Source organism: Oncorhynchus mykiss, chromosome 5 (genome assembly GCF_013265735.2).
Source record: "Oncorhynchus mykiss isolate Arlee chromosome 5, USDA_OmykA_1.1, whole genome shotgun sequence".
Lineage (NCBI taxonomy): Eukaryota > Metazoa > Chordata > Actinopteri > Salmoniformes > Salmonidae > Oncorhynchus > Oncorhynchus mykiss.
Genome location: NC_048569.1, coordinates 64,520,442 through 64,545,128, shown reverse-complemented (window position 1 = coordinate 64,545,128; position 24,687 = coordinate 64,520,442). Strand labels below are relative to the sequence as shown.

The following is a 24,687-nucleotide window of genomic DNA, read 5'->3' as shown; positions in this document are numbered from 1 at the left end:
CTGGTCGAATCAAAGTGGGGGACTGTGTGAAGGTATGCCAAGAGAACAGAGGGAGGTAGAGCAGAGCTGGCTGGGAGTCAGGCTGAGACGCAACAGCCAGCTAGAGTCCCACAGTCAAAGCTATTCAGGCCTTCTCTGGCTACATTCCTCAACATCAGAGCACACATCAAACACACAGATACAGAGACATACAGGAAGACACACACATCAAACACACACGGATACACACACATTTTTGTATTGTTGTGAAGTCTCAATCTTCTGAAACTCCTTCCCCCAACAACAGAGCACCAGCCCCCCCTCCTAACGCCCAGCAAACTACGCCAAGAACTCTTGCAAAGCATTGAAACCCATAAACACATAGAAAGACTCATGTTCCAGTTCATCTACAAACTAAAGGATGAAGAAAGCCTATGAGCCTCCATCCATTGTTGTGGTTCCTTCTGTTTCCTTTCCCTGGCCCCCTTTCTCCAATGTACTTTGCTGTCCCTCTCACATCTCCTTCTTCCCCCTTAGAAAAAGCTGAGGTTGAGGTCTGTGGGCGTTCTAGAACAGATCTAGTATATAACCAACCCACGTTTGCTTCTTGTCATGGAAGCCTAATAAGATGGTAAGCGGTTCTCCAACCACTGGTGGCCCCTGTAAGCTAACACACACACACACACACACACACACACACACACACACAGAGAGAGAAAAGGCTGCAGTGTTTTTGGTTACTAGGGGAGGTTATGTACCTGTGGTACTGGGTCTGGAGGAACTGGAACTCCTCCTTGATGCGGTCCAGGGTCTCTGGGTATGTGAGCTTCAGGGCCTGGGGGGTTCCCGAAGCTGCAGCTGCTGATGCCGAGGACCCAGGGGGTGGCTGGAGAGGTGCCTGTGCAGAAAAAGAATAAGCACTATGAGCATATAATTGTAAAAAGTGTGAAAATCTTTCAGACAACACCCACTATATACTTAATATATTTTGCAGTAATTTGGCAATGTTCTCAGATTCTCAGAAATGGTATACGCATACCCATTTTATCACTGCATGTTTACATTCCAAGTTAGGTCAACATCCTTCATGTGGGGGGGGGGGTCCTATGAGAGATGTGATTGTATGGGGAACAGTGGGAGTGAGTTGGAGAGCCATGATGAGTGAGCTGAAGCTGAAGGACAGAGCTGAAAGACACAGAGGCGTGTGTGGTATGTATCTGCACACAGAGAGGGGAGGGAAGATGAGGGAGAGACTGTACAGAAACCAGGGGAGTCAAGAACCATTGTGATGTGACAAAAAAGTGTCAGGGCCAGATATGTGAGGGACACCAGGAGGGAGAGGGGAACAAGGGGCTCTTGACCAGATTAAGACACTTGTTTAATGTTTAAGTCTGGGTTGGAAGAAAGGAAGGAAAAGACAGTGGGAGAATAGGGGACACCCCATCAGAGCACATGGGTGGTACCCACAACAGCCTGGCCCTCCTCTCTGGTCCCTCTCTGCAGGACTTTGAGCAATTAGTTAGCAGGGCCTAAGGGGTAATGCTGCAGGACAGCCAGACAAAGGGATTGACCGCTGGGCTAGTGGCTCTCTTGTCTGTCTCTCTGGTTCTCTGTCAATGGAGGCCCACCCCACTGCCCTGATGCTAAAGCTACAGATGAGGACAGAGGAGAGGCAATGTGTGTGTGTGTTTGTGTGTATAGGAAATAATTGAGTGGGTTAGCTCCACTCGTGTGCCCTATGCAGAAGCATTAGACATTAGTCAAATGAAGTACAAGGCTTGTTCATTCTGCTGGATTCCCTGGTGGAGAAGGATAACTGGGGAAGGGAGAGGTCGAGAGAGAGGACATGCTGAATGTATTCAGCACTGGGTCCTGCATGTGATTGCAGTGTGGACCTGCACAGCACCACAAAAAGCATACAGGTATGCATGTTAGCATGAGACACTGAGTGTGTCCATGTCTACATAAACTTCACAGAACAGCGCAAACTGGCTTTAACCAGAATAGAAAGAAGGGAGGCCCCGGTGCACAACTGAGCAAGAGGACAAGTACATTAGTGTCTAGTTTGAGAAACAGACTCCTCAAGTCCTCAACTGGCAGCTTCATCAAATAGTACCCGCAAAACACCAGTCTCAATGTCAACAGTGAAGAGGCGACTCCGGGATGCTGGCCTTCTAGGCAGAGTTCCTCTGTCCAGTGTCTGTGTTCTTTTAACCATCTTAATCCTTTATTTTTATTAGCCAGTCTGAGATATGGATTTTTCTTTGCAGCTCTGCCTAGAAGGCCAGCATCCCGGAGTCGCCTCTTCACTGTTGACATTGAGACGGGTGTTTTGCGGGTACTATTTAATTAAGCTTCCTCCCAATCCTCTTTCTATTCTGGTTAGGGCCAGTTTGCGCTGTTCTGTGAAGGGAGTAGTACACATGGTTGTATGAGATCTTCAGTTTCTCGCATGGAATAGTCAATTTATCAGAACAAGAATAGACTGACAAGTTTCAGAATAAAGTTATTTGTTTCTGGGCATTTTGAGCTCCAGATACTCAACTAGTCTAAAGAAGGCCAGTTTAATTGCTTCTTTAAATCAGGACAACCGTTTTCAGATGTGCTAACATAATTGCAAAAGGGTTTTCAAAAATGATCAATTGGCCTTTTAAAATGATAAACTTGGATTAGCTAACAACGTACCATTGGGACACAGGAGTGATGGTTGCTGATAAGATAATGGGCCTCTGTATGCCTATGTAGATATTCCATTAAAAAAAATGTTTCCAGCTACAATAGTCATTTACAACATTAAAAATGTCTACACTGCATTTCTGATCAATTTGATGTTATTTTAAAATGGACAAAAAAAGTGCTTTTCTTTAAAAAAAAACAAGGACATTTCTAAGTGACTCAAAACTTTTAAACGGTAGTGTACATGTACATCTTCCAAATATTGAGTTGCACCCCCTTTTGCCCTCAGAACAGCCTCAATTCGTCAGGGCATGGAGTCTACAAGGTGTCGAAAGCATTCCACAAGGATGCTGGCCCATGTTAACTCCAATGCTTCCCACAGTTGTGTCAAGTTGGCTGGATGTCCTTTGGGTGGTGGACTATTCTTGATACACACGGGAAACTGTTGAGTGTGAACAACCAAGCAGCGCTGCAGTTCTTGACACTCAAAATCGATGCGCCTGGCACCTACTACAATTCCTTATATAAAGGCACAAATCTTTTGTCTTGCCCATTTACCCTCGGATTGCCCCACATAACAATCCATGTCTCAATTGTCTTGATGCTTAAAAATCCTTATTTAACCTGTCTCCTGTGGCTTTAACAAGTTACATCTAAAAGGGAGCATAGCTTTCACCTGGTCAGTCTGTCATGGAAGAGTTGTTCCTAATGTTTTGTACACTCAGTGTACATGCACACAGTGGAGTCCGAAATTGACACCTTTGATAAAGACACAAAAACGAAGGGGAAATTATATTATTTTATGCTATTACAAATTGCTCAGAGAAAGATTTCTTATTTACTAAAAAAAAAAAAATCTCAAAAGGTAGGGGTCGAAAGCACATTGACACCTCTGTTTTCAATACCTCACCTTGTGAGGATAACAGCACTGAGCTTTTTTCTAAAATGTTTCATAAGATTGGATAACATTCCTCCATACAGAATCTTTCCAGATTCTTGACATCCTTCGTCAGCGCTTATTTAAACCACAGATTTTCAGTGGGGTTCAAGTGTGTACTTGGGGTTATTGTCTTGATGGAAGATCTACTTGTTGCCACTTGGCTAAAACATCCTGGTACTGGGCAAAGTTCATGCCATTGACCTTAATTGACAAAGGCCCCAGAACCAGTGGATGCAAAATAGCCCCATAACATCAAAGATCCCCTATAATATTTGACATTAGGTATTGGTTTATTTCCTGCGTTTGGAACCTTTTTTCGACACAAAACTCACCACCGATGTGCATGGCCAAAGTGCTCCATTTTTAATGTCACCCATCAAATGTAAACACCTGGAGTGAGCTAAAGGTCATTGGCACTTGGATTGGTAACGGTGCTATGGTCAGATTAAATGATAATGGGGCTTTTTGGCCACGCATACTAGTGGTGGGTTTAATAGGCCAATATTCTACATAATTACCACATCTCCAATGCTACACTAACTACAATGACCATAATCCATACTAGTCTGGTCTTGGTCTGTGTGGAACAAACACTGAGACCTCATTGACCAAGATAGAACGTGTGAGAGTTGCATTGCGGGGCTCTCTCTACCTGAAAGTACATGAGTGGTTGATAGTTGGCCTTCAGCAGTAATACAATTCTGCCTTATTTACGTTGAAGAACTACTAAAATAGGGATTTTTCCAGACAGCAGCTCTATAGCGATGAGATGACTTGGAATTAAATAAGTCATCAAATAAAACAAAATATACACAACAAATATTTTATTAAAGTGATGTGAATAAATGATGGTTAATAAGTGATAAGAAGTAATGGACAGTCACTACCATGATGGGACTTTTATTCATTGTGTTATTCTGTGTTATTACAGCATTCAACCCACATAGTGCATTTAATGTCCGAAGAAAGAACAAACCGAAAACTGATAAAACTTTAAAAAGCACTAATCGCTCAGCATTACAGAAGGCTGAAACTTGGCCACAAGTGGATCTCCAGCATGTCAAACATCAAAATTCACAATTAATTAATTGACCACAAAAATCAACTTTCAGTCTCCGGACTTGAACCCCATTGAAAACCTGTGGTTTGAATTGAAGAGGTCCGCTCATAAGCGCAGACAGAAGGAAATCAAGGATCTAGAATGTATTCTCCAATCTCATAAAACATCAAATCAAACTTTGTCACATGCGGCAAATGAAATAAGTGTAGACCTCACCGTGAAATGTCCTTAACCAACAGTGCAGTTCAAGAAGAGTTAAGAAAATGTTTACCAAATAACATTTAAAAAAGAAGAAAAATAATATAAAGTAACAATAACGAGACTATATACAGGGGGTACCGGTACGGATTCATTGTGCGGGGGTACAGGTTAGAGGTCATTTGTACATGTAGGTAGGGGTGAAGTGACTAGGCACAGCTAATAAACAGCGACTACCTGCAGTGTACAAAACAATTGGAGGGGGGGTCAATGTAATAGTCTGGTGGCCATTTGCTTATCCTCACAAGGTGAGGTTTTGCAAGGTATTGAAAACAGGTGTTAATTTTTGACCTGTACCTTTGAGAACAAAAATACATTACTTGTTAAACAAAATCTCTTTGAGCAATTGTATTAGTAGAAATAATTTCCCCATTTTCTGTGCATACAATAAAGCTCAGTATTTGAATGTATTATTTGAGTCATTTTTGCTCATCTTTAACAATTGTGTCAATAATTTCTGACCCCACTGTATAAGCGTACATGTACATGCGTGCGAGAGTGACAGTGAGAGTCCAGGTCTGTGAGGGTATGTGGGGGGCGAGGGGGGGGGGGGGGAAGCAGTGCTAAGTCTGGTGGGGAGAACAAAACAGAGCGGGTCCACTGAGGTTCAGGAGAGGGGTTGCTCATTGTTCAGCCTCTAACGAGCCCCTCTCCCCTGCCTGCCTGCAATCCAACTCAATCTGCTGGCCAGATACTCCCTTTCAGAGCACAGGCAGGGGCACACACACAGGCACAGAACACAGGCACACACGCAGTCTCTCGTTCACTCTCGCACACACCCCCCAATTACTCTTCACAGGCCAGAGAAAGGAGCCTCAGGAACAAGAGCACCAAGGCCATTTTGTGGAAGGAGGAGAGGGAGGGGAGGGAGAATACTGCCCTTCTCTCTCTCTCTCTAACTCTCCATTTTCCACTCTCCCTTTTTTTTTGCTTTTCACCTCAGTGTGTATGTGCTCCAAAGAACAGGTGCAGAGAGCCTCCCTCAGACAGAAATGGGGAGTGTGGGATCGAGGCTGACCCAGCAGTGGAGTGTAGTTACGCTCAGCGATGGGGGAAATGTATTAAGACAGGAAACTTCTGCCTTGGCTTCTGCTAACATCAGCCATTCTGGCTTCTAAGCACAGGGCTTGTTATGATTCAGGCCAACGTCAGAGTAGATACATGCAGGCACGCAGCAGACCCCTGTGGCCCCTCATGGAAACAACAACATGAAAGAGTGGAGCGCTGCGGAGCAGAGCTGGCCCTTCATTAGCAGTCAGTCAGATGACTCTGACCCCTCTACCTCGCTGGTCAGCTGCTCTGATTTAGTGTGCGATGTCAGAGGTCACACTGTAGACCTGGCCACCATGGAATTACTCAATCACCAACCCAGCCAGGCAGGCAGGCAAACAGATAGAGACAGTGATCTCTTCAACTCTACATTTATTCTCCAGTACAATACAATCCCTCTGATTACTCCAACTGATTCTGTTTGGCCTTATAGGGAGGCAGGGAATGTGCCGAGCTCAAAAACAGCCATGTCCTTTCCATCCTGCCAGGAAGATCAGTACAGTTCAGGTCCAGAGGCTAAAGGGCACCATCCCTGTAAAGAAGCCATAGGCAGAGTCAGGCTGCCATCTGATCAGCCACCTCCTTCCCTTGAGTCCCCTTGTAATCTGCCCTGGTCGGGCTCAGCAATTGTATGGGCAGAATTTGCTAAATGTTATTTTGTTCAGTAGTGTCTTGTAAACCCAGGTGGGCTGGGCAACGGTAGGTGTATGATACTTAAATAAATTATATAAATCAATAATGTAGTAATTAAATCAGGCCCAGGCTGGGAAAGGTAGAGTGGTGGGAAAGAGGAGTGAAGAGGTGGAATGGAAGAGAGGGGAGGTGGAGGCATCTCGGGACCGTAATGGCTCTAAATCAGGCCTAAATCGTCTACAATGGGCCTTTAAATAGGCAGGAGGAAGCCCAACAGGGCCATCCGGTTGACATGATTCCCAGCCAGGAAGGACTGCGCTGGACTGGAGCTAGGCTGGCAGGGCAGCAAACTACCGATGCTTCATATAGAGAGTCTGGCTGCTATTAAAAAGGCCTACGTGCTAATACACACGCACGCACACGTACACAGATAGTGAGGGAGACATGCACAGAGAAAAAAAACACCATGCAGGCACACACATGCGCAGAGATACACAAAGGACACACACACTCTCGCTATGGAACTAAGTGTGGCATTCCATGCATGCAGGGTTGACTACTCAAACTCGCCCACAAGGCCTGAAAACTAGCCCCCCAAAAATGTTTTCGCAGCAAGAGAGGAGTTGCCAGTTAGCCAATAAACCCTTTTTCTGTAACGTTATCGACCGGATTAAGAAGGAACCTCGATTTAACTTTAACGACCTAAGATGCAAAATGCGGTTTTTCATCAAAATAATTATTGCGAGCTAAATGTGACTAATAAACTAATTTGATTGCCACAAAATAAAATAATTTGCCCTTATTAAAACTTTAAAAAACAAACGTTAGACTATTTTCTGGCAACTGTCCCTTTATTATGTTCCAGAGTTACGACTAGAACCTGTTATAAATGGTCAGTTTGGGAGATCGACATGTCCTTTCAATAGGCTAGGCCTACTGACTAAACACTGGGTTTATGATTGTAATTCAACTTTTCCATGGTTTGGTATGCTAGATGCAGGTAGCCTATAGCCCCTTAGGCCTAAATCTCACTTCAGATAACCTACACACAGTAGCCTAGGCAAGATGAACGATTCAGCAGCTTGCTTAGTTCTAATTGACATTCGACATGAATAGCGATGCGATTTTCACGGTAAGCAGTGCTTCTGTTGCCCAATAGCCTGCTGGAATAGGCTACCGAGGATGGGGTCGTAATTTCAATCACTGAATCAAATATGAATAATATGGATATGAACTGAATAGGCCTATGCTTGTCAACAACAGCCAGTGGTTCTTTTTACCTGTAGCCTAATCTGACTGTTACTGTCAACCTAATGCATTCTAACAGCTGATCTGCAATACGATAGAACAGTGACCATGATCAAAATCGATAACTTCCAGTTTCATTAACTAAACATACCCATTAATAATTGCGCAATAACAAGGCTACAACAACAACAATAAACTGAGGTTACAGGCTATTTATTAAATCCATTCACAAGCTCCAGGCAACACAAGTGGCACAAATTGATTTGCAATGACTCCAAATTTTAGAAGAATTTTAGCGGCCTTTTAAGCTTTCTAGTAAAGTTAAATAGTTAACACACACGGATGCAGCAGTCTAAGGCCCTGCATCTAAGTGCAAGAGGCGTCACTACAGTCCCTGGTTCGAATCCAGGCTGTATCACATCCGGCTTTGATTGGGAGTCCCATTGGGCGGTGCACAATTGGCCCAGCGTCGTCCAGGTTTGGCAAGGGTAGGCCGTCATTGTAAATAAGAATTTGTTCTTAACTGACTTGCCTAGTTAAATAAAAGGTTACACACACATCACACTGACCAAAACTTTATTTTGCTGGCATTTACGTATGTCCCCATTACCAGTAAAACATAATCAAAACCTAATTTCTTTCACTTACTTGCTGTGCTTTTTCATTGTTCATTTTTTCAGTCGTTTCATTCTCAACCAGGATTTCTATGGAACGCCGTTTGAGTCTTTGCGTGTCAATTTTTAAAAACGATTTACCACTATTTGACGTGTCAAATAATCTTGTTGACCAATCAGAACCTGATTATGACTGCACATCACATAATAATTTAACGCGTTCATACATTTTTTGCGTAGTTATTACACATTGATTACTCTTATCACCCGTATTTGATGTGTCACAACGATTCGTCGATACGTATGCTATGATGCTGGTAAAGTTGTCTCGCACACCTACAGTGCTGGTCATAAAAAAAGCTAGCTAGCTCATGGATGCAAACAATGTTCCCTCCCCAAAAACATAGCAAAACAGCAATGTTTCAGTAGCTACAGTGCCTTGCGAAAGTATTCGGCCCCCTTGAACTTTGCGACCTTTTGCCACATTTCAGGCTTCAAACATAAAGATATAAAACTGTATTTTTTTGTGAAGAATCAACCACAAGTGGGACACAATCATGAAGTGGAACGACATTTATTGGATATTTCAAACTTTTTTAACAAATCAAAAACTGAAAAATTGGGCGTGCAAAATTATTCAGCCCCTTTACTTTCAGTGCAGCAAACTCTCTCCAGAAGTTCAGTGAGGATCTCTGAATGATCCAATGTTGACCTAAATGACTAATGATGATAAATACAATCCACCTGTGTGTAATCAAGTCTCCGTATAAATGCACCTGCTCTGTGATAGTCTCAGAGGTCCGTTAAAACCGCAGAGAGCATCATGAAGAACAAGGAACACACCAGGCAGGTCCGAGATACTGTTGTGAAGAAGTTTAAAGCCGGATTTAGATACAAAAAGATTTCCCAAGCTTTAAACATCCCAAGGAGCACTGTGCAAGCGATAATATTGAAATGGAAGAATTATCAGACCACTGCAAATCTACCAAGACCTGGCCGTCCCTCTAAACTTTCAGCTCATATTAGGAGAAGACTGATCAGAGATGCAGCCAAGAGGCCCATGATCACTCTGGATGAACTGCAGAGATCTACAGCTGAGGTGGGAGACTCTGTCCATAGGACAACAATCAGTCATATATTGCACAAATCTGGCCTTTATGGAAGAGTGGCAAGAAGAAAGCCATTTCTTAAAGATATCCATAAAAAGTGTCGTTTAAAGTTTGCCACAAGCCACCTGGGAGACACCCCAAACATGTGGAAGAAGGTGCTCTGGTCAGATGAAACCAAAATTTTTTGGCAACAATGCAAAACGTTATGTTTGGCGTAAAAGCAACACAGCTGAACACACCATCCCCACTGTCAAACATGGTGGTGGCAGCATCATGGTTTGGGCCTGCTTTTCTTCAGCAGGGACAGGGAAGATGGTTAAAATTGATGGGAAGATGGATGGAGCCAAATACAGGACCATTCTGGAAGAAAACCTGATGGAGTCTGCAAAAGACCTGAGACTGGGATGGAGATTTGTCTTCCAACAAGACAATGAGCCAAAACATAAAGCAAAATCTACAATGGAATGGTTCAAAAATAAACATATCCAGGTGTTAGAATGGCCAAGTCAAAGTCCAGACCTGAATCCAATCGAGAATCTGTGGAAAGAACTGAAAACTGCTGTTCACAAATGCTCTCCATCCAACCTCACTGAGCTCGAGCTGTTTTGCAAGGAGGAATGGGAAAAAATGTCAGTCTCTCGATGTGCAAAACTGATAGAGACATACCCCAAGCGACTTACAGCTGTAATCGCAGCAAAAGGTGGAGCTACAAAGTATTAACTTAAGGGGGCTGAATAATTTTGCACGGCCAATTTTTCAGTTCTTGATTTGTTAAAAAAGTTTGAAATATCCAATAAATGTTGTTCCACTTCATGATTGTGTCCCACTTGTTGTTGATTCTTCACAAAAAAATACAGTTTTATATCTTTATGTTTGAAGCCTGAAATGTGGCAAAAGGTCGCAAAGTTCAAGGGGGCCGAATACTTTCGCAAGGCACTGTATATAGTTAGCTAGCTAACTATATAGCTAGGTGTCTTCACCTAAAATAACCCTAATTTATAAGACAGTTCTTATTGGATTAATATAGCCATCAACTATAGCCTTCAAAATAAAAGTATGGCATAATTTTACTATTTGTATTCATTTGCATCACTGTCAATTACACTTATTTTGAAGGCAAACCACAAATTTCACTATTGTCCTTAATCCTTATTGTGGCTAGCATCACAACACATAACCCTGTCCTGTCGAGCCTCACTAGCCAGATGAAGGTAGCTGGCCACTTATAGCATTAGCTTTGTGCAACAGGGTTAAGTAGCTGGCTGGCTATTTATTTTCATGAACTGAAGCTCAATTTCAAAAGGTGAACAACAAGTAGCAACCTAGCTAATACTTACTCAAAAGGATTCCCAAATCATTGCTAAGAATAATGAAAATGACTGCAGTTTTTACTGGTCATTGTTTTCAGGCTGGTAGTATTGGTGCTAGCTAGGTACCAAGCTAAGGCTACCTACCCCAGAAGTTGCGGTCGAACAAATTATGCCTTATAATTTACTATTAATGTGTAACTCCGGTAGGGAAACATCTGAAAAATAGAGCACTTTGTAGTGTGTACCGGTGCTTGACCATTCGGTGAAAGCCAACTTCCCCCACGACAGAGAACAGTTGATTGTCAAGGGTAATGAATTAATTTATCTTGGCTTTAATGGATTTCGCCTTTGAGTTGTCTTGCTGAAATGTTGTTACTCTTTCAAATGACTGCTTGCCTTGTTGACTGCTCGTTCCACACAGCAGACATTGTGGGCTAGTTTAGGAATGTTGTGTTGCATGTATAGCGCAAAATTTTACGTGGCGTCATTACGTCATTGCCGTTAAACTAGACATCGTGCTGATACCGATGTTGGCATTTTTAGCTAATATCGTCCGATACCGATATGTTCACTGATATATCGTGCATCCCTAATTTAAAGGCCAGACCGCTCATTATTTTCCTAAATATCACATGATTTCTGTCTGACATAAGACAGGTTTCCAACCAACTGGCGATAGATTTTCATGCGAATATTCTAAATTCCACACAAATAAAATATGCACATTATCCCACCAGAGATGTATTTTCATCAAATTGACTTGTTGTGCATAGAAGTCTGTGCGTGATGAGGTAGTGCACATAAAACAATTACTTTTACGGTTAAATTAGCACGTACTGAATAAAAATACAAGTGCATTTAACTCTAGATGGGTTTGTCACAAAAAATGCTAAGATATATAGCGAATATGCCCACTCTGTTATTGGCGGGTGTGCTCTAGCCAACAGCTCACAGATACAGTGCAGGTATAGCCTACATGATGAGATTATTTTGGACAAAAGAGCAAGATCATTTAAAATTTGTCAAACATGATCATCATGTCATCAGAATAAAACCCTCAATTTATTGGAAAGAAGCATCAAGCGCATCACTTTGCACTTTCACCACCTTGTGAAGGTCATCGTAACATATTTCATATGTAGCCGAATAAACTGCATGGGTTCTCGAGTCGTAGTGGGAGGACCACACACGTCGTCGCATGACTCCAAGTTCTTCTTTGATATGATGGTTATTATGCAGTGTTGTAAAGTACTTAAGTAAATATACTTTAAAGTACTACTTAAGTTGTTTTTGTTGGGGTATTTATATATTTTTGAAAACTTTTACTTGAGTTGATTTTAGTTTATTTTTACAGGGACAGTGCACATTAATCAACATTTCAGTAAAAGTGCTGGTTTTAGCCAGCTGGCTAATTTTCTACCTCGGTCCCAATGAGCACATGCAGAGCAACATAGGACAAGCAACACGTAGCATGCAGACAGAACATAGGACAAGCAACACGTAGCATGCAGACAGAACATAGGACAAGCAACACGTAGCATGTAGACAGAACAGCATAGGACAAGCAACACGTAGCATGCAGACAGATCAACATAGGACAAGCAACACGTAGCATGCAGACAGATCAACATAGGACAAGCAACACGTAGCATGCAGACAGAACATAGGACAAGCAACACGTAGCATGTAGACAGAACATAGGACAAGCAACACGTAGCATGTAGACAGAACAGCATAGGACAAGCAACACGTAGCATGTAGACAGAACAACATAGAACAAGCAACACGTAGCATGCAGACAGAACATAGGCCAAGCAACACGTAGCATGTAGACAGAACAACATAGGACAAGCAACACGTAGCATGAAGACAGAGCAACATAGGACAAGCAACACGTAGCATGCAGACAGAACATAGGACAAGCAACACGTAGCATGCAGACAGATCAACATAGGACAAGCAACACGTAGCATGTAGACAGAACAGCATAGGACAAGCAACACGTAGCATGTAGACAGAGCAACATAGGACAAGCAACACGTAGCATGTAGACAGAACAGCATAGGACAAGCAACACGTAGCATGTAGACAGAACAACATAGGACAAGCAACACGTAGCATGTAGACAGAACAGCATAGGACAAGCAACACGTAGCATGTAGACAGAACATAGGCCAAGCAACACGTAGCATGTAGACAGAACAACATAGGACAAGCAACACGTAGCATGCAGACAGAACATAGGACAAGCAACACGTAGCATGCAGACAGATCAACATAGGACAAGCAACACGTAGCATGCAGACAGATCAACATAGGACAAGCAACACGTAGCATGTAGACAGAACAGCATAGGACAAGCAACACGTAGCATGTAGACAGAACAGCATAGGACAAGCAACACGTAGCATGTAGACAGAGCAACATAGGACAAGCAACACGTAGCATGTGGACAGAACAGCATAGGACAAGCAACACGTAGCATGTAGACAGAACAACATATAACAAGCAACACGTAGCATGCAGACAGAACATAGGCAAAGCAACACGTAGCATGTAGACAGAACAACATAGGACAAGCAACACGTAGCATGTAGACAGAGCAACATAGGACAAGCAACACGTAGCATGCAGACAGAACATAGGACAAGCAACACGTAGCATGCAGACAGAACAACATAGGACAAGCAACACGTAGCATGTAGATAGAGCAACATAGGACAAGCAACACATAGCATGTAGATAGAGCAATAGCACAAAAAGCAACAAAACACATAAAAGCAACAAAGTGTTTCCACACCTCACAAGCTACAGACAACAGACGTGGAAAGCGGCAACACACAGCTAAGATTATGTTCACAAGTCTGATTGGCCTTTAGCCATGTCTGTGTTTTTGTTAAGGTGTGATAGGTGATGCAGTTGTGTGCGTCTCTGGTGTCAGTGCGTTCCAGACATGGGAAGCTCTCACAGAGAAAGCAGATTGTATAGTTCCCTTAAGGAAAAGCACCTTTAGTCAGTCACCTCTCATGGCAGACCTTGTGGATCTGCTGCCATGGGTATGGGTTTTCAGTTTAACAAAAGTACTGAGTGGAGGGGAGCTAGGCCATTTAGGATCTTGAATACAAAGACATGCATCAGTGTATTCAAGATCTTTCTGAGGATGTAACAGTGATGATGGCTATTGGGCTTCCTATTAAGCACTTTGAGAGCCTGTTTGCACACAGACTGAATGGGTTTTAAGTTGTACAGCAAACTTGGGCCCAACTAGTCAAGCAGTATGTTAATTGGGAGAGTATCATAGATTTGAAGTGCAGTTTTGCTACCTCTGTAGTCAAACAATTGTGTTAATAATTGGAAATTAGCTAGGTTGACTTTGGTTATTTGAGTTACCTTTTTCCATCTGCTTTTTAAAAGGAGTTTGGAATCCATTATGATGCCAAGGTACTTAAAATCAGATACACTACATACAGTTTCCCCTGACACCCAAAAGTACTTGTTACATTTTGAATGCTTAGCGGGATAGGAAAATGGTCCAATTTACACACTTATCAAGAGAACCACACTGGTCATCCCTACTGCCGCTGATCTGGCAGACTCATTCAACACACATGCTTAGTTTGGATGTGCCCCTGGCTATCAGTAAAAAATAAATAATAATGATGGTGCCATCTGGATTGCTTAGTGTGTGGAATTTACTTTTGATACTTAACTATATTTTAGCAATTACATTTCATTTGGATACTTATGTATATTTAAAACAAAATACTTTGACTTTTACTCAAGTAGTATTTTACTGAGTGATTTTCACTTGAATAATTTTCAATTAAGGTATCTTTAACTTTGACTCAAGTATGACAATTGGGTACTTTTTCCACCACTGTTATTATGTCAATATTTATTTATAAGGAATTTCCAGCACATAATTTGTTCAACATAAAAAGATCCCACCATTTTGAACTAACAAATTGTCTGTGGGCATTTATAAAATCGTACTGAAACGTCCTGTTTCCATCACAGCCAGCGTGATACGGTATGGCTTTACGTGCATAAAAACTGTGGATGTAAATGTGGTAATAAACAATGTGGCTGAACGAATTTGACGGTTTTGGGTAATTCATTAGGAGTATTACCTTGGCCTCATAGGTAACCAGGCTGTAGCTTGACTATATTATAAGTATTCTACTTGATGATTCCACATAAGGTGACTGAAGCAAAGAAGCAAGCCTTCCTGTCTGTCCTATATTAGGCACAGCAGTCTTCCACCCACTCTCCTACAGCAGGGGAACTGTAAACCAGTCTAGCCAATGAACCAGCCTGCTAATTACACTGTGCTTTCCCACAGAGCAGATCATTACGAGTAAACACCCACCATGCTCCCATTCTGCTGGGCCACTGCCTGTCTGTCTGTCTGTCTGTCTCTGGGGACACAGTATTGGAAAGGAAGGCATGACAGATCTAACCTAACCCAGTCCACCAGCTGAGAACCATAGAAGGGAAGCAGCCCCCCACCGCCCTCCACCCCCCACCACTCAAGCATCCCCTAGGGACTAAACATAACAACCGTGAAACATGGCAATTTATTGTCCTAGCAGAAAGCGTTTGAAGTTCAAGCCTCATATCAAATTATTCAAATATGATTGTCAACAACAAACCAGTTATTTGCATTTTAAAGCACCTCACTGGCAGTGACACATAAGCGCACACACTCACAATTGATCCCAACCTCCAGCATCTCTCTGCTCTGCTGTGGACGTGAGTGAGTAAGTGAGAGAAATGCCCCAGTAATCTCTATCACTTCTTCTCTCAGTTAGGAGAGGGCTGCTAGGCACCCGTTTCATTAGCGCCACACATCTTTCTTCTTCTTCTTCCCCCCCCGCCGCCTCCTGAAATCTCGTTATTCAAATTTCCCTGCTGTCATAGTTCATTAGCACTGCAGAACAGTTTGGTTGTCAGCTGTGTAAATTGCTGTAGGTGCCTTCCTTCATTAGGTAGCCCACCCACAGCCTGTTTGTTCCTTCCATGGTCCAGACTTAAACTCCACACTTCCAGAACTGGTGTAAACCTAGGCCAGAAACCTTTCCATTGCTCTCTCTCTCGTGCAGGATAATCGTTGGCTGTGACTAGCAGGCAGGCGGCCGTCTAATCGATAGCTGAGCTCCTCTCAAGGACAACACTGGAAATAAAGAGCTAAAGCAAGCTGGGTTACAGGAAGTGCCGCACTCACGCTGGGTCTGTGGGGGGGGGGGGGGCAAGGCATCCCTCCCTCTGTCCTTCTGCCTGCCTCCGTGCTTTCCACAGCCCTTCCCTTCCCTCCCCAGCCCAGCCCTGATGAAGCGGATCCTTCCAGAATCAGCCCAGTTGGAGTCCTAGATCAATCAGGGCCTGATGGGAGAGCAGGAGGATCTGCTGACTGGGCCAACAGAACTCCAGGAGCCTGCTGGCATATTTACTGGACCTCAGAGGATGAGGGGGATACATGTACATAAAGACTGATTATGAAGTGCAATTCCACGATAACAGAATGACTCCCAATATTTCACTTGTAAAACCATAGATTGCAAAGTTAAACAAACCATACAACTCAACACACAATGACTACTTTCAAATCAAATCAAATTTTATTTGTCACATACACATGGTTAGCAGATGTTAATGCGAGTGTAGCGAAATGCTTGTGCTTCTAGTTCCGACAATACAGTAATAACCAACAAGTAATCTAACTAACAATTCCAAAACTACTGTCTTATACACAGTGTAAGGGGATAAAGAATATGTACATAAGGATATATGAATGAGTGATGGGACAGAGCAGCATAGGCAGGATACAGTAGATGGTATCAAGTACAGTATATACATGAGGTGAGTATGTAAACAAAGTGGCATAGTTAAAGTGGCTAGTGATACATGTATTACATAAGGATGCAGTCGATGATATAGAGTACAGTCAGTGGCACTGTATTGTCCTCGCAGCGGGCAAAAAAGTTAGTCAGTCTGCCTGGGAGCAGGACATCCTGGTCCGTGACTGGGCTGGATTTCTTCTTGTAGTCCGTGATTGACTGTAGACCCTGCCACATGCCTCGTGTCCGAGCCGTTGAATTGAGATTCTACTTTGTCTCTGTACTGACGCTTAGCTTGTTTGATAGCCTTGCGGAGGGAATAGCTGCACTGTTTGTATTCAGTCATGTTACCAGTCACCTTGCCCTGATTAAAAGCAGTGGTTCGCGCGTTCAGTTTCACGCGAATGCTGCCATCAATCCACGGTTTCTGGTTAGGGAATGTTTTAATCGTTGCTATGGGAACGACATCTTCAACGCACGTTCTAATGAACTCGCACACCGAATCAGCGTATTCGTCAATATTGCTATCTGACGCAATACGAAACATGTCCCAGTCCACGTGATGGAAGCAGTCTTGGAGTGTGGAGTCAGCTTGGTCGGACCAGCGTTGGACAGACCTCAGCGTGGGAGCCTCTTGTTTTAGTTTCTGTCTGTAGGCAGGGATCAACAAAATGGAGTCGTGGTCAGCTTTTCCGAAAGGAGGGCGGGGCTGGGCCTTATATGCGTTGCGGAAGTTAGAGTAACAATGATCCAAGGTTTTTCCACCCCTGGTTGCGCAATCGATATGCTGATAAAATTTAGGGAGTCTTGTTTTCAGATTAGCCTTGTTAAAATCCCCAGCAACAATGAATGCAGCCTCCGGATAAATGGATTCCAGTTTGCAAAGAGTCAAAAAGTTTGTTCAGAGCCATCGATGTGTCTGTTTGGGGGGGATATATACGATTGTGATTATAATCGAAGAGAATTCTCTTGGTAGATAATGCGGTCTACATTTGATTGTGAGGAATTCTAAATCAGGTGAACAGAAGGATTTGAGTTCCTGTATGTTTCTTTCATCACACCATGTCTCGTTAGCCATAAGGCATACGCCCCCGCCCCTCTTCTTACCAGAAAGATGTTTGTTTCTGTCGGCGCGATGCGTGGAGAAACCCGCTGGCTGCACCGCCCCCGATAGCGTCTCTCCAGTGAGCCATGTTTCCGTGAAGCAAAGAACGTTACAGTCTCTGATGTCCCTCTGGAATGCTACCCTTGCTCGGATTTCATCAACCTTGTTGTCAAGAGACTGGACATTGGCGAGAAGGATGCTAGGGACCCATACACAGGTTTGTATGGGTGGGAGTTTTGGCTTGCCTGGTGACATCACCAGGTGGTACATATAAGCAATAACACCCAAGGAGATGTGGTATATGGCCAATATACCATGGCTAAGGGCTGTTCTTATGCATGACGCAACGCAGAGTGCCTGGACACAGCCCTTAGCCATGGTATATTGGCCATATATCACATCCCCCGAGGTGCCTTATTGTTATTATAAAACTGGTTACCAACCTAATTAGAGCAGTAAAAAAATGTTTTTGTCATACTGTGGTATACGGTCTGATATACCACAGCTGTGAGCCAATCAGCATTCAGGGCTCGAACCACCCAGTTTATAAATGGTCAATAGACCAATAACAAAGAGTTCCAAACCTTTCTGGCAATAACAGCTAGCTTTCCCCTCCCCACTCAGACCACTCCCAGACAGTCCTAGCAAAATGTTTGCTTCAGAAACTATTTTTTTTGCAAAAAAAAAAAAAAGCTATTGTTTATTTTTGACCATTTTAATCGAAACGATTACATATAGGTACTTATTTGTTACCCAGAAATTATTTGATATTGTTATAACAAATGGCTGCATTGAGCCTTTAATAAAAACACAGTGCCGATGTAAAGTTTGGTAAAAGAATGTTGGTAAAATCTCCATTAGTTTTATGTGATCAAGTTTTTCTGAAACTCATTCAAAGATGTCAGCTACGATGTGACACAGAGTAAAAAAATAAAATAATAATAATAATAATAACTATTTTGGTTATTGAACTACAGCAAGTGAAATTAACTAACACCTGGTAACAGAATGATGGTAACAGAATGACATCATTGGTCCCTGATGTGTACTACACTGAAATGCATCATTATGAATGTCATGGTGATGCATCCTGAATAGGTACACAAAGGTAGAAATATGTAATATCCTCCTTCGCATGTTTAGGTATTATTTGACACGGGTTATTATTGTAATGAGCTCCAACCCCAAATAAGACCAAATCTGTACAGATCATAGAGTTGTTTCACAAGTTTGGACTCACAGTACAGCCCAGTAAAGCACAGTAGAGTAGAGTTCAGTACAATATAGTAAAGTTCAGTACAGTACAGGGGTAGGTGTGGCAGACAAGCAACCCTAGCTGCTAGGGAGACATGTGGGATGGTTGGGGTTATGGATGGAGACATGTGGGATGGTTGGGGTTATGGATGGAGACATGTGGGATGGTTGGGGTTATGGATGGAGACATGTGGGATGGTTGGGGTTATGGATGGAGACATGTGGGATGGTTGGGGTTATGGATGGAGACATGTGGGATGGTTGGGGTTATGGATGGAGACATGTGGGATGGTTGGGGTTATGGATGGAGACATGTGGGATGGTTGGGGTTATGGATGGAGACATGTGGGATGGTTGGGGTTATGGATGGAGACATGTGGGATGGTTGGGGTTATGGATGGAGACATGTGGGATGGTTGGGGTTATGGATGGAGACATGTGGGATGGTTGGGGTTATGGATGGAGACATGTGGGATGGTTGGGGTTATGGATGGAGACATGTGGGATGGTTGGGGTTATGGATGGAGACATGTGGGATGGTTGGGGTTATGGATGGAGACATGTTGGATGGTTGGGGTTATGGATGGAGACATGTTGGATGGTTGGGGTTATGGATGGAGACATGTGGGATGGTTGGGGTTATGGATGGAGACATGTGGGATGGTTAGGGTTATGGATGGAGACATGTGGGATGGTTGGGGTTATGGATGGAGACATGTGGGATGGTTGGGGTTATGGATGGAGACATGTTGGATGGTTGGGGTTATGGATGGAGACATGTTGGATGGTTGGGGTTATGGATGGAGACATGTTGGATGGTTGGGGTTATGGATGGAGACATGTTGGATGGTTGGGGTTATGGATGGAGACATGTTGGATGGTTGGGGTTATGGATGGAGACATGTTGGATGGTTGGGGTTATGGATGGAGACATGTTGGATGGTTGGGGTTATGGATGGAGACATGTTGGATGGTTGGGGTTATGGATGGAGACATGTTGGATGGTTGGGGAATGGATGGAGACATGTTGGATGGTTGGGGTTATGGATGGAGACATGTTGGATGGTTGGGGTTATGGATGGAGACATGTTGGATGGTTGGGGTTATGGATGGAGACATGTTGGATGGTTGGGGTTATGGATGGAGACATGTGGGATGGTTGGGGTTATGGATGGAGACATGTGGGATGGTTGGGGTTATGGATGGAGACATGTGGGATGGTTGGGGTTATGGATGGAGACATGTGGGATGGTTGGGGTTATGGATGGAGACATGTGGGATGGTTGGGGTTATGGATGGAGACATGTGGGATGGTTGGGGTTATGGATGGAGACATGTGGGATGGTTGGGGTTATGGATGGAGACATGTGGGATGGTTGGGGTTATGGATGGAGACATGTGGGATGGTTGGGGTTATGGATGGAGACATGTGGGATGGTTGGGGTTATGGATGGAGACATGTGGGATGGTTGGGGTTATGGATGGAGACATGTGGGATGGTTGGGGTTATGGATGGAGACATGTGGGATGGTTGGGGTTATGGATGGAGACATGTTGGATGGTTGGGGTTATGGATGGAGACATGTTGGATGGTTGGGGTTATGGATGGAGACATGTGGGATGGTTGGGGTTATGGATGGAGACATGTTGGATGGTTGGGGTTATGGATGGAGACATGTTGGATGGTTGGGGTTATGGATGGAGACATGTTGGATGGTTGGGGTTATGGATGGAGACATGTTGGATGGTTGGGGTTATGGATGGAGACATGTTGGATGGAGACATGTGGGATGGTTGGGGTTATGGATGGAGACATGTGGGATGGTTGGGGTTATGGATGGAGACATGTTGGATGGGGACATGTTGGATGGTTGGGGAATGGATGGAGACATGTTGGATGGGTGGGGTTGGGGGAAAGGATGGAGACATGTTGGATGGAGACATGTGGGATGGTTGGGGTTATGGATGGAGACATGTTGGATGGGTGGGGTTATGGATGGAGACATGTTGGATGGAGACATGTTGGATGGGTGGGGTTATGGATGGAGACATGTTGGATGGAGACATGTGGGATGGTTGGGGTTATGGATGGAGACATGTGGGATGGTTGGGGTTATGGATGGAGACATGTTGGATGGTTGGGGTTATGGATGGAGACATGTTGGATGGTTGGGGTTATGGATGGAGACATGTGGGATGGTTGGGGTTATGGATGGAGACATGTTGGATGGAGACATGTGGGATGGTTGGGGTTATGGATGGAGACATGTTGGATGGAGACATGTTGGATGGTTGGGGAATGGATGGAGACATGTTGGATGGGTGGGGTTGGGGGAAAGGATGGAGACATGTTGGATGGAGACATGTTGGATGGTTGGGGTTATGGATGGAGACATGTTGGATGGGTAGGGTTGGGGGAATGGGGTGGAAGGTTGGGGGTGGAGGCTCACTTATTTTATTTTTTTGGTAACAGACTGACTTTACACCAGGCAATATTTCTTAAAACTTACATAAGGCAAATAATTTGTGCAAAACTAATATAAAATTGTTGATGTTAGTTGTCTTCACTAACCTTTTTAGTCTGTTTGGGCAGAAATCAAAGCAATGCTCATGACATTGTTTGGGATGGAAAATGGTTGAAAAGGGTATATATATACTTTCCAAACAATATACTCAGCTTTCATTTGACACCAACTGTATGTGCTCATATGAACTTCACAAGTTGGTGCTCATGGGTCCTTTTACATGGAAATGCCCTGGTGCTCATGGTTCCTTTTACATGGAAATGCCCCGAAGCACTATTAGGGAGCTTCGAAGCCGGTGGAGGTGATGATGGGTTTTTCAGATTTCAAACCCTCAGGAGGCCAGATTTCCTCTCCTGTGACTGAGTGACAGATCTCTTAATCATTAGGTGTGATGGTAGATCATCTACACTCTACAGCCTGACCTGTGTAGTGGAGCATTGACCTAGCTGTGTTTTATTAAGTGATCTGACCTAAAGGGAACTGGATGCTAAGCATTGAGGACAGCAGTGCTGATAACTCTACTACTAGTCCGCATTATGCTGATTTCCAGGAACTGCAAGGTGGAGCTGGTCACCAATGTCAGACTACACTAAGCAGTCTGCCCACCACAGCAAAGGTTATCAAATCAATGGCTCACTGCTATGTAACCAAATGAGGAAGAAGGTTTCAGACTTCTGCATCTCAGGTGTTTACCTAAAGATCAATTGAACTTCATGCATGGCTTCCCTCAGACAAAACAAGGTTTTGAGACCTTTTTTAAAAAAACGACTAGACCGAACGCACATTTCAGGCTGTATATTCTGTCACATCATCAAATCACATTATTGGTCACATACACATATTTAGCAGATGTTATTGCGGGTGTAGCGAAATACACCCACTACCATGTGTTCCACATAACAAGGAATTCGAGAAACAATCATCTATAAAATTATTATATAGTTTCCCTGGGACTTCCAAAACAGGCCTTAATGGAAGCCAATGACTTTGGAGCGACAAGCTTTCAGTGTTTCAAGTCGGTTGTGGTTGAACTGAAACCGAACCCGTGCTTTCTCTCCCCCTCCAGGATGCATAACCATATATTTGAGCTGTGGTTGGTAGCTAGCTTCCCGGGGGATGTATTGTGGACTGCGGAGTTGGTGGATGAGAGGGATTGGAACCACAGCCCCACATTCTGTTGAGTTCTCTCCTAGTCAGTCAGCTGCACAGCTGGCTGGGCTGGGGGAACACAAGGTCTGTATAGATCTGTTCTGTTAGGGTACTATGGGCATGGTATGGGCATGGTATGGAGAGAAAACAATCTGGAGAGATAGAATTTCCTTTCAGGAGGCAGCGGAAAAGAGTTCCAATCAAAATAACTTGTAGAATTCATTTTTACCCACTACTATCAAAGTACAAGGTTTCATTGATTATAAATGGCATTACGGGAAAAGGTCAGAACTTAGCCTACATGTGTTCTAAGGACAATGGTGCCCCATCAACCTCTGCCTCTGACCATTGACCATGGCGTCATACTTAGCAGCTTAATCTCCATCCCTAGGAGGACATGAATGTGAAAGCACTCTCCCTCAGGGTGGGGTATATGGTGGCATGAGGGAGGGACAAGGGTTACTCGGTTTTAAAATAGGAGCTTTTTTTGATAGGCTACTTTATATGAATGGCATGTACAGTGTTTTTGCCCTCCTGCCTGTTGAAATGTTGTACTGATTCCACAGAACTGGTACATCCAGAACACTATTTTGTTTTACACATAATGTGACATGGGCTGAGCTTATAGCACAAATATTTAGTTAACAATTCAAAGTCAATTCAGATTGCAGTTCCTAATAATGGGTGTCCAGGCCTCATTTATAGACTGCCAGATACTTGTGTTCAAATCAAACAATCAAAAGCAAACACACCAGCAATGAGATGAATGCAAGAGAGAAAAATGAATTCTTGAAAACAATAAGTGACACTTTACTGGAGTAGGTCATTTAGTAAGTGTCAATAACCCAAGCCCTTGCCTATAGCTGACTCACCCCTCAAATAGACTGCTGAGTGTGGAAAGGACAAACAAACCTAGACCAGTACAGTATAGCTTTTGGGATAACTCGAGGTAGAATGGTCTAATTTGACACTTGAAAAGGTAATACCAAGAACAGGAGGCCAAAATTTGCACACAGGGAGGTTCACAAAAATGCTTGTTTTGAGAATTGCCAAATTCTGACAGAATAAATCCCCTCTGCTTAGTGTGGATAATAACAGACCCATATTTGACCTATGTCGGATTCAGTTTACACCCCCCATCGTTAAAATGTTAAACGTAGATTGACTAAGGGTTTACAATACTGCAGCATGTGTTACTTTTTGACAAACATGACCACAAAGGAATTCCGGATACAAATAGCATGGATACAATGACAAAGAGACACAATGTAACAATCCCTCATGTAGTAAGTTTATGGCACCTCTGTATGCATTCTTACTCAAGTTGTTTCACTGTTTTCAAATAAACTCTCTTCAATAGACAAACAAGGGTTTAATAAGAATTTCTGGATCGCTGTGGCTTTATAGAATAGCTGGAAGAGAGCCATTACCGAATGTTACACGTTAATATTAGCCTACTTACCGGGGGTCGATTTTGAGGAAACATTTTGAGCGCCGATTGATGTTTTTGTAATCTTCTTCCTCTTATGGGCAAAAATATTCGGACAGAAATTGAGAAAACTGTATATTGTCGCTTTCAGAGACGCATTTGGCCTGGTTTCAGAGGCGGTAATGACTAATGGGGCTCGGCTCGCTCACTCACTCCTTGCTCAAGACTCCCTTTGTTCTGGTCGATCTCCAACCCACAGAAAAAGAACACTCGATGTAGTAAAGATGCACCCAGTCCGCGACTAGATGTTTAGAGTCCTCGTGACTACGCACTTCGAAAGAGTAGAATTTCACCTTCTCTTCAAGTAAATGGTCCCCTCCCCGGTGTATTCTCACCGTCTAGAATAAAGAGAAAATGTGGCTATATTATGTGGCTTCCGAGACGGAAAACACCACATTCAATGCAGTCTCTTTTGTCTCGTTCGTTGGTTGCTCTATACTAGCCTACTCCT

General features: G+C 43.4%; 1 protein-coding gene across 3 annotated transcripts in view; it reads right to left on the bottom strand.

Moving 5' to 3' along the window:
• The window catches only part of tle2a (TLE family member 2, transcriptional corepressor a), a 48,108-nt gene that overhangs the window by 23,276 nt on the left and 145 nt on the right, over nucleotides 1-24,687 (bottom strand). For all 3 annotated transcript variants that reach the window (XM_036978074.1, XM_036978076.1, XM_036978075.1), the window contains exons 1-2: nucleotides 24,210-24,687; nucleotides 738-877 (exon numbers count right to left, since the gene is read on the bottom strand). The exon at nucleotides 24,210-24,687 is cut by the window's right edge. In XM_036978074.1, coding sequence (XP_036833969.1) covers nucleotides 738-877; nucleotides 24,210-24,233 — 164 coding nt within the window. In that variant the 5' untranslated portion in view covers nucleotides 24,234-24,687. The remainder of the gene's footprint in view (nucleotides 1-737; nucleotides 878-24,209) is intronic.